The following is a 10,073-nucleotide window of genomic DNA, read 5'->3' on the forward strand; positions in this document are numbered from 1 at the left end:
CACTGGCCAACGCCTGGCACTGTGGGCCTGACTGCCCAGCTGGAAGGACGCTCGCAGTGTCCTAGTGGACGTGTGCCTGTGACAGGCGTGCTCCTCCGGCCAGTTGGTGTTGGCCTTCTTGCTGACTGCCCTTGCCCTGGGCAGAGAGCGCTCCTGGACCTGAACAGGAAGAACTTGACGAGCAGAAGGCTTCAGCATGGAGATGGGATCGCAGGGGCGTTTGAGAGCCCCACAGCAAAGAACCCCTGAGGAAGCAGGGCTTAGCCAGCTCCCCAGGAATGGGTATGAGGGGGTTGCAGTCTCATGGGGACATCAGCTGGGGGGTAGCACAGACAGAGCCTCATGTGGGGCTGGGGGGACACAGAGCACAAGTCCACAAGTGCTGTGGGCAGAGCAAGGGCTCCGGGCCTTGCGAACTCCACCGTAAGTGGCAAAGAGGCTCAGGTATGTTCTCGGAGTTGGCTCATCTCCTTTGCTGAGGGTGCTTGTGGAGCACTTTCCCTTGGCCAGTTCTGCCAGTGGTGCTGACGGGGGCTGACAGAAACCCTGCTGCTCTGGGGGGCTGCTTCGGCAGCTCTCTGTCACCAGCTGACCCCCAAGATTGTGGCTTCTCAGCTCGTAAGAGAAAATTCCCCACGAAGGTATCTGCCCCAAACGTTGAGCACTGGCAACACCACGACTCCCTGTTTTTCAGGCAAAGCAACACCCTGCAGAAACAGCGGCTCTTCGCAATTATCTTTACAATCGTGGCTGCTTTCAGTGAGTATTCCCGCACTGCCAGCGGTAGCACAGAGGCACAGGATGCGTGTCCCAGCGTGAGGCAGAGGTGCTGGAGGTCCACGGGGCCCTTCCAGCCTTGCACTTCCATGGTTCAGGGAGCTCCCCAGATACCAGCTACACGCAGATCCCACCTGGCCTCACAGCTGGTACAGACATACACAAGCCTGTGGAGGGGAACCTGTAGGGCCTTCCCACCTCGCTGGCATGATCAGAGTGTGTGTGAGAGAGAGGCACACAGACAGACAGACAGATGGGGGGAGAGGAAAGTTTTTCAGCTGTGAAAGGGGGAGGCTGGAGAAAGTCCTTGCGTCTCCTGGAAACTAGTGCCAGGCTGGGGGCCCGTGCCAGGAAACCGCCCAGCTCCTGCACTGCTGTGCCATGGCTGCTTCAGCAGAGCCTTGCTCAGAGGTGTGCTGGGGGAAGCGGAGACAGCAGGAGGCAGGGCCAGACGTGGCCATTGCCTGGGAATCAGAACATGTCTAAATCGGGGTTTCTCATATGGGTGTGTGGAGGGGGAGGGATGCGGGAGGCTTTCTCCCTGCAAACAGGAGAGGGAAAATGGGGAGCAGCTGTGGAGCGCTGAGCACGCAGACCAGCGCCGCGCAGAACCCGGGGAGAGGGTTCCTGCTTGGAGCCACATTCTGTCTCTGCACCGGTTCATCATGTCCTCAGACAGCTTCTCGCCCCACTGCTGTGGGAGGCTGCGGGGATCATTAGAAACCCTAGTGAAATAACTCTCTGGGTGATGTGTTTGCAGTTGTTGGCTTCTCTGGGGCTTGTGTGGCAAGGATGGGGCAGGAGCGGCAGGAGCAAAAGGTCAGTGACTGCTGTTGATGAGAGGAAAATCCCAGAGCAGAGCAGTGCTCGGCTGGTGGCAGCTGGGCAAACTGCTGCACCCTCCATTTGCAAGCAGTGAGCCAGAGAAGCAGCAGCGTCTGCCATGCCGTGCTAGAGCTGCTGGCTCTGGAAAGCCACAGCGGCTCTGGTGCTCCAACGGAGAGCCTTTCTCTTTCAGGTGCTGCTGGAGCAGTATTTGCCTGAAGTAGTGGCCACAAGGTAAGAGGCCTCTCCTCACCTGCACCTCATGTGGTAGGGCTGTGACAGCCAGCCTTGTGGCAGCACTCCCTTGCACCCAGGGCCCGGGCCCCTCCCTCCCTCTCTTTTGCTAATGGTGGCGGTGAATTGGAAGGAAGCACTGGAAAGCTGGCAACAGAAGAGAGGGCTTGAGCACCTGTGTCTGTCTGCTCAGCCCTAAGCTTGGAGGCTCTAGGAGGCTCCCTGACAAGGTCTGCTTTGCCGATACCTGCAGGAACAGGCTTGATGGGCTGTGGGATCAGAATGAGAAGATGCTCCAGGAGCACAGTGGTGTGGCGGCTCAGCTGAGTGAGGAGATCGGCACCCTGAAAAAGGTAATCCTACAGTTCGGGGAAGAGGGTTTGGATGAGCAGGGCCCCGCACAAAGCCCTTCCTGGGTTTGCTGATGGGGTTTTCCAGCTTCCTGCGGCTACCCATCTCTTGCCAGGGTCAGCTTGTTTGCCCAAAAGTCCCTTCTCCTGGCCAGGCTGGTCCAGGCAATGTCAGCCAGGTCAGGGAGGACTGCCAGACAACGCACTGTGGGGCCTGGACGCACACCCACACGATGGCCTTGGACACCAGCGTTCTTGCCAAGTTCTCTCTTGTCAGACACGGAACAAGTCTTGTTTTGGTTTTCTGACATAGAATTATAGAATTATAGAATATCCCAAGTTGGAAGGGACCCATAAGGGTCATCAAGTCCAACTCCTGGCACCACACAGGTCTGCCCAAAAGTGTAGACCATGTGGCTACGTGCACAGTTACAGAGGCATGTGACTAAGTGCACATGGACGTCTTCCTTGGCGTGGTGCTGATGTGGTTGTTTCCTTTGTTCCCTTCTGTCTCTCCCAGGAACTTAAGGACTTGCGAGACGCTGTGTCTGTTAACTCTCGCAAAAAGTCTGAAGTGCTGCTTGACTGGGCTCTGAAAAGCACAGGTATGGACACAGGCAGGCAAGTCTCCTGTCACTAGGCTCCTGCTTGGCCCTCCCAAAAGAAAGCTACAGGCACTGCAGGCTCGGACCTCTGATATGGAGGGGATGAGACAAAATCACGGGACCCAATAGCCTGCCTATGGGCAAGCAGCTCCCTTGGCTCAACCCTATAATGCCCGCGGACTCCCTGCTGCTGCTCCTGCCATTCCCCAGCTGGCCCGTCACCCTCTCCTCTGCATGAAGCTGTTGTGGGGACCGAAAATCTGTGGCCAGGTCGTCCTTTGCCATTGCCAATTGGTGGCACCTGGGCTGCAGTCTGCTGCCCTGCCTGTGAGGGCGTGCTGCCTGCTCCCACAGCCCTCGGCTTTAGGCAGCTCTGAGAGAGAGACGCCGCCATCACGGGACACGGGCATCCCTTCCTTTCCTGGGGCCCCTCCCAGGTAGCAGTGCTGTCAGGCAGCCTTAGAAATAGCCTCCCACCAGCCGTCAGCTGCTCTCTTCTCCCTTCAGGGGCCACCATCGACCTGGAGAGATCTTCAAAGACATACTCATGGGATGGCATGCGGTCGTGCAGGCTCTTCTGGCTGCCTTGTACCCCAAACCCTCCAGACACTATTCTGCAGGTACGGTAGTAGAAACCATCAGTGACAGTTTGCTCCCCTGGTAAAGCTGGGGGCAAGCTGTGGGGCACTTCCCCTCAGGAGAGAGAGGAGAGAGACCCCCACAGACACAGGTACTGCTTGCGTGGTGGCACGGGCCCCATCACAGCCCAGCCATTCACTGTTGTTGCCCTCTGCTTTCAGCCGGACGTTTCTCTGGGCAACTGCTGGGCTTTCCAAGGGTCTCGGGGCCAGGTGGTCATTAGGTTGCCTGCAAAAATCCAGGCAACCATGGTCACCGTCCACCACACCTCAGACATGGACTCGGCGCTTGGGAAATTCAGCAGTGCTCCCCGAGATTTCACTGTCTCTGTAAGTCTCTGCTGGGCACTAGGGGCTGGGATGCATCCGGGGGAAGCTGTCACAGGGATGAGCCTGACCTGCTGCCCTGTTCTTTACCTCCACAGGGAGTGGATGAGGAAACACAAGCCGAAACTCTGCTCGGGACATTCACCTATGCCGTGCAGAAGAAGCCTGTGCAGACCTTCCCTCTGCAGGTACAGTCAGAGGCGGTGGGCAGGAGGCCTGTCCAGAAACACTGTGTTGGCAGCAAGTCAGTGGCAGCAGTGTGCAGGGTCCCTCCCAGGGCAGCAGTCCCAGCCCATGGGAGAGAGACAGGGTGGGCAGGGAGGGTGGGCACTAGGCAGCAGGGCAGCAGACACTGAGCGGAGGTCAGGCTGTCCCTGTTGCTGTGTGTGCCTGGAGATCCCAGGCTGCACATGCTGGGCAGGTACTGGTAGCAAAGAGGGCAGCCAGCATCTTGCCCTGGCCTCGGGACTTTCTCCAGGGTCCTTGCCCATCTCCCCCAGGATCAGAGAGCCTCAAGCTTCCACTGCTGCCCACCTTACTCTCAGAGGCTGGCTGTTGGCCCTGCCCGGGCACAGGGAGCCTTGACGGCCTGGGTGGGAGAGGAGAAGCAGCAAGAATCACAGAATCACAGAATTTCTAGGTTGGAAGAGACCTCAAGATCATCGAGTCCAACCTCTGACCTCACACTAACAGTCCCCACCAAACCATACAACCTAAGCTCTACATCTAATCGTCTGGTACTGGGTATCCAGAGAACAACCGGTACTGCCACTAGAGACTGAGGCAAGGAAGGCATTAGGCACCTCTGCCTTTTCCTCATCTTTTGTAACAAGGTTTCCCCCTGCACCCAGTAAAGGATGGAGATTCTCGTTAGTCCTCTGTTTTGCGTTGATGTATTTGTAAAAAGATTTTTTGTTGTCTTAACGGCAGTAGCCAGACTGAGCTCCAGATGAGCTTTGGCCTTTCTAATTTTGTCCCTGCACAGCCTCGTTACCTCCTTATAGTCCTTACAGAAGCTGCCTCCTTGGCCAGAGCAGGAGCTGGTCCTGGAGCAGGGGCCTGGCTGACCGAGAAAGGGGAGTGGAAGCAGCTCTGGCTCCTTCACCTCAGGGGTGGCGCATCTTTTTGTGCTTTTTCTTTGCAGGAGATCCCCGGAGCCTTTCAGGTCATCAAGGTCATCATACAGAGCAACTGGGGAAATCCAGATTACACCTGCATTTACCGGGTGCAGGTGCATGGGAGAGGAACGGCTACCAGTCGTTGGCCAGGAGACATGTCTTCTGCCAATAAGAATAAAAAATAGTAACAAAAACCTAGACGAGGGATGTGGTTTGTCAGTCTGGTGCAAGGTGATGTTTTCACACTGGCCCTCTCCAAGCGGCCAGTTCTTCCCTTTTGCAGGCTGAGCCCACGATGGGCAGCACCTAGCGGGAGCACCGCTGCGGACTGTCCACCAACCTGATGTTGCCCTCTTTACTGCCACTCTTTGAGCCTGACCCTTCAGCCAGTTGGTCACCCTTGGTATTGTGTTCTTCTCCAGCTACAAAGCTGGGCATTTTGTCCTGAAGAATATTCTGAGAGATGGTATTAAAAGCTATGCCAAAATTCAAAAAAAAACAAACAAAAAAAAAAAAAAAAAAAAAACACAAACAAACAAACAAACAAACAAACAAACAACACCTCGACTGCTTAAACTTCATCCATCTAGGTGCATAACCTGGTCAGAAATGGGTATTAAGCTCATAAGGCATGACTTTCCCTTCATGAACTCATGTTGGTCTGGACCAATGACTGCACTGACTCAGGCACACCCTGCAGGCCAAGACTTGCAGGCCTGTGTGTTCCCCCGAGACCTCCTTCTGAGTAGCCACATCGGTGACCATGGCTGGAGAGGCTGCAAGGGAAGCAGAGGCCATGGCTTTCTGCCGGGTGGAAACCATGGCTGGGCTCTTCATGAGCAGGTTACAACCACTTTTGGAAAGGAGCGGTGAGAGCGCCCTCCCTGCTCACTCTGCCTGCTCCAATTGCTCCATGCCAGTTTGCTCTTCCTCCTGGCCGCTCGTGCTCCATACGGGCTGCCTTTGGGCACTTCTGGCTCCGCCCATACCTCATCAGCTGCCCTCATGGGAGCCGCCAGGCCCTGGCAGCTCCCTCGGCTTTACAAGAGTTGCATCGGTGAAGGAAGAAAGCCCTGCCTGCCTCGATCCTCCGCTCCGCTGCAGAATGCATCTGCCCTGGAGGAAGCCGATGGCCTAGGGAGGTTCCTGTGGTGGTTTTACCGTGCTGGGCAGCTAAACCCCACAACTGCTCTCTCACTCCCCCTCCTTTAGATAAGCAGGGGGAGAAGTAAAACAAAGAACAACGTACGGGTTGAGATAAGGATAATTTAATTAAAGGGAAATAATAATAACAATTAAATAACGACTACCATGAACTAAACAATTTAACTAAGGGGAAATAAAAAGGGAAAGGGGAAAAGGGAGGGGAAAAGGAAAAATAAAAAGAAGGGAGGAAAACAAACAAACAAAATAAATGAAGGCTATATGGAAGTGCAGAGGAAAGAAATTACTCTCTACTTCCCACAAATGAGCGATGATTGACCACGTCCTTGAAGCAAGGCCTCAACGCATGCAGCCGGTGTTGAGAGGAGGAATGATGTTTTTTCAACGAGAGCCCACCCCTCCCCTCTTCTTCCTGTTTCCACCTTTTATTGCTGAGTGTGACATCACATGGTACGCAATATCCCTTTGATTGGTTTAGGTCAGCTGCCCTAGTGATGTTTCTCTCCTCACTTTTTGCCCACCCTCTAGGAAGGTTAGAGAAAGGCCCAATGCTGTGCCACTGCTGCTCAGCAGTAGACACAACACTGGTGTGATACCACTGCTGTTCCAGCTACAAGTACAGAGTACGGCACTGTATGGGCTGCTGCCGGGAAAGTTAACATTCCAGCCAGACCCAGTACAGTTCCCCACTGAGAGTCACCAAAGAACCCATTTGCTGTCCAGGCAGTCTCTCAAGAGAGGATTCTGCCTGCTGGGAGCCTGCATTCACGAGGGCTGGTCAAGTCAGATGACTACCACTCATTCCTGCGCTTTCATGGCAGGGTTGAAGGAGGCTGGAGAGATTGCAAAGAGCAAAGTCAGCACCCTGAACTCTACAAGAGCGAACTTCCAGCTGCTTAAAAGCATTGTGGATGAGACGAGCGCAAGAAGCCTCCGTCGCCATGTGTGAAAAAGCAAGCAGGTAAGGCAAGAAACTGACGTGGCTGTTCAAACGGCTGTTCAAACCAAGGCATAAGAAGGAGATGCACAGGCAGTGGCAGTAGGGACATGAGGGCTGGACAGAGTACATGGATGCCATCTGGATGTGTATAAATGGAATGAGGAAAGCCACGGCATAGGTGGAACTGAGCTTGGCAATGGATGTAAAGAATAACAAGATGGGATTCTACTGATTCTCCTTTCCTGCCATTGATCTGATTATTTAGCTATGCATGTCAGAGCCTAAGGATAGAGACTGCCAAGGAAACTATCAATGAAAACCCACAGTGTAAGCTTGAAGTCCAACATACTCTCTTCATAGGCCAATAATAAGTTGTATCTTATCATCCTGCAGTGATGTTTTTAGTGACAAAAGAAAACTCAGCAAGGTGTTGGAGGCAATTAGCAATTTCTGCATTCTGTGTGTAGCTCCTGTCCTGGTACCAAGAATCACAGAACCACAGAATGTTAGGGATGGGAAGGGACCTTGAAAGATCACCTAGTGATCAGGTCACACAGGAGCATGTCCAGGGGGGTTTGGAATGTCTCCAGCAGAGAAGGAGATTCCGCAGCTCCCCTGGGCAGCCTGCCCCAGTGTTCTGTCACCCTCACTGTGAGAAAGTTTTGTCTCATATTTAAGTGGAACCTCCTATGTTCCAGCTTGCATCCGTTGCCCCTTGTCCTCCTATCATTGGATGTCACCGAGAAGAGCCTGGCTCCATCCTCCTGACACTCACCCTTTACATATTTATCAACATTAATAAGGTCTCGCCTCAGTCTCCTTTTCTCCAAGCTAGAGACCCAGTTCCCTCAACCTTTTCTCATAAGGGAGATGCTCTACTCCCTTCATCATCCTCATGGCTCTGCACTGGACTCTCAAGCTGTTTCCTGTCCTTCTTGCACTGAAGGGCTGTGGTGGTTTTATTCAGGTGGGCAGCCGAGTTCCACCATGGCAGCTCTCTCACTGCCCCTCCTCAAAGGGGAAGAGGGAGAACATACGACAGAAAGGGATCAAGGTTTGAGATAAGGACGATTTAATTGAAGGGAAAAGGTCACGTTGAAGCACAGAGAGGGAAAAGCAGTTACTTTCTACTTCCCATCAATGAGCAATGCTTGGCCACGTTCACAAAAGCAGGGCTTCAATATACTTTTCTAATACCTCACCACCCTTTGAGTGAAGAATTTCCTCCTAATATCTAGTCTAAATCTATTTTGTTTTAGTTTAAACCCTTCTGCCTTGTCCTATTGTTATATAACAAAGTAAAAATTCCTTTTCTATTCATTTTATAAGCCCCTTTCAATATTGAAAGGTCACAATGAGGACTCCCCAGAGCCTCCTCTCCTGGCTGAACAGCCGCAACTCTTGCAACCTTTCTTCTTAGGAGAGGTACTCCAGTGCTCTGGTCATCTTTGTAGCCCTCCTCAAGACAAGCTATAACAGGTTCACAGTCTTCTTGTTCTGAGGGCCCCCAGCTTGATTCATCACTCCGTGTGGGGCCTCACAAGGGTAGAGCAGAGGGGCACAATCACCTTCTCGACCTACTGGTCACAGTTATTTTGATGCAGCCCAGGATGCCATTGGCATTCTGGGCTGCAAGCACACACCACTGGCTCACGTTGAGCTTATCGTCCACCAGAACCCCCAAATCTTTCTCCACAGGGCTGCTCTCAGTGAGTTCTTCACCCAGTCTGGACTCCTGTCTGGGGTTGTCCCAACCCAGGTGCAGCACCTTGCACTTAGACTTGTTGAACTTCATGCTGTTCACATGGGTCCACTTCTCCACCCTTCCCAGGTCCCTCTGAATGGCATCCCTTCCTTCTTCTGTATCAACTGCACCATTCAGCCTGGTGTCATCTGCAAACTTGCTGAGGGTGCACTCAATCCCACTGTCTATGTTGTTGATAAAGATATTAAACAGTACTGGTTGCAACAGAGACCCCTGAGGAGCACCACTTCTCACCAGCTTCCACCTGGACATACAGCCATTGACCACCACTCTCCGTGTCTAGCCATTGGGCCAATTCATAATCCACTGGTTGGTTCAGGCTTCAAATCCATATCTTTCCAATTTAGAGATTAGATTCTTGTGTGGGGCCACGTGGAAGACCCTACAGAAGTCCAAGTAGATGTCAACATTTGATCTTCCCTTTTTGACTTTATGCCATCACTCTGTCATAGAAAGCCACCAGACTGGTCAGGCACAATTTACCCTTGTTGAAGCTATGTTTGCTGTCCCAGCTCAACTCTTTGTCCTGCATGTGCCTTAACATTGCCTCCAGGAGGATTCATTCCATGATCTTCCCAGACACAGAGGTAAGACTCACTGATCTGTAGTTCCCTGTGAATTCCTTTCTAACCCCTTTTGTAAATGGGAGTGTTGTTAAATGATGAGTGATTTATTTGAAGGGTGGACCATTCAGTGAATAAGAAATTTGCTTGTAGGCCACACGCAGAGTGGTGGTCAATGGTTCTACGTCCAGGTGGAGACAGTTGATGAGTAGTGTCCCACAGAGGTCTGTCTTGAGACTGGTACTGTTCAATGTTTTTATCAATGACACAGACAGTGGGATTAAGTGCATCCTCAGCAAGTTTTCTGAGGATACTAAGCTGAGTGGTGTGGTTGATGCAACAGAAGGAAGGGATGCCATCCAAATGGACGTGGACAAGCTTGAAAAGTGGGCCCATGTGAACATAATGAGGTTCAACAAGGCCAAGTGGAAGGTGCTGCACTTGGGTTGGGGCAATCCCAGACAGGAGCACAGACTGGGAGAAGAACTCATTGAGTGCATCTCTGCGGAGAAAGGACCTGGGGGTTCTGGTGGATGAAAAGCTCAACATGAGCCAGCGGTGTGCGCTAGTAGCCCAGAAGGCCAACTGCGTCCTGGGCTGCATTAACAGAGGAGTGGCCAGCAGGGGAGGGAGGTGATTGTGCCCCTCTGCTCTGCCCTTGTAAGGCCTCACTTGTAGTGCTGCATCCAGGTCTAGGGCCCCAGCACAGGAAGGATATGGACCTGTTAGAGTGGGTCCAGAGGAGGGTCACAACAATGTTCAGAAGG

At 52.9% G+C, this 10,073-nt stretch overlaps 1 protein-coding gene across 1 annotated transcript; it reads left to right on the forward strand.

Moving 5' to 3' along the window:
- Window positions 1–345: 345 nt before the first annotated feature.
- On the forward strand, window positions 346–4,112 carry LOC137848270 (sperm-associated antigen 4 protein-like). The gene is made up of 5 exons (XM_068667286.1): window positions 346–2,189; window positions 2,707–2,791; window positions 3,299–3,411; window positions 3,592–3,759; window positions 3,855–4,112. Exons 1-5 carry the CDS (start codon window positions 2,127–2,129, stop codon window positions 4,110–4,112), a joined length of 687 nt encoding a protein of 228 aa, XP_068523387.1. The 5' UTR covers window positions 346–2,126.
- The last annotated feature ends 5,961 nt before the right edge of the window (window positions 4,113–10,073 follow it).

This window comes from Anas acuta, chromosome Z (assembly GCF_963932015.1).
Source record: "Anas acuta chromosome Z, bAnaAcu1.1, whole genome shotgun sequence".
Classification (NCBI taxonomy): domain Eukaryota; kingdom Metazoa; phylum Chordata; class Aves; order Anseriformes; family Anatidae; genus Anas; species Anas acuta.

Excerpts from the sequence above, each read along its gene's own strand:
- LOC137848270 (XM_068667286.1), top strand. The coding sequence starts at position 2,127 with ATGCTCCAGGAGCACAGTGGTGTGGCGGCTCAGCTGAGTGAGGAGATC. Across the intron at positions 2,190-2,706 it reads AGATCGGCACCCTGAAAAAG|GAACTTAAGGACTTGCGAGA; the intron begins GTAATCCTACAG and ends TGTCTCTCCCAG. Across the intron at positions 3,760-3,854 it reads CCCGAGATTTCACTGTCTCT|GGAGTGGATGAGGAAACACA; the intron begins GTAAGTCTCTGC and ends TTACCTCCACAG.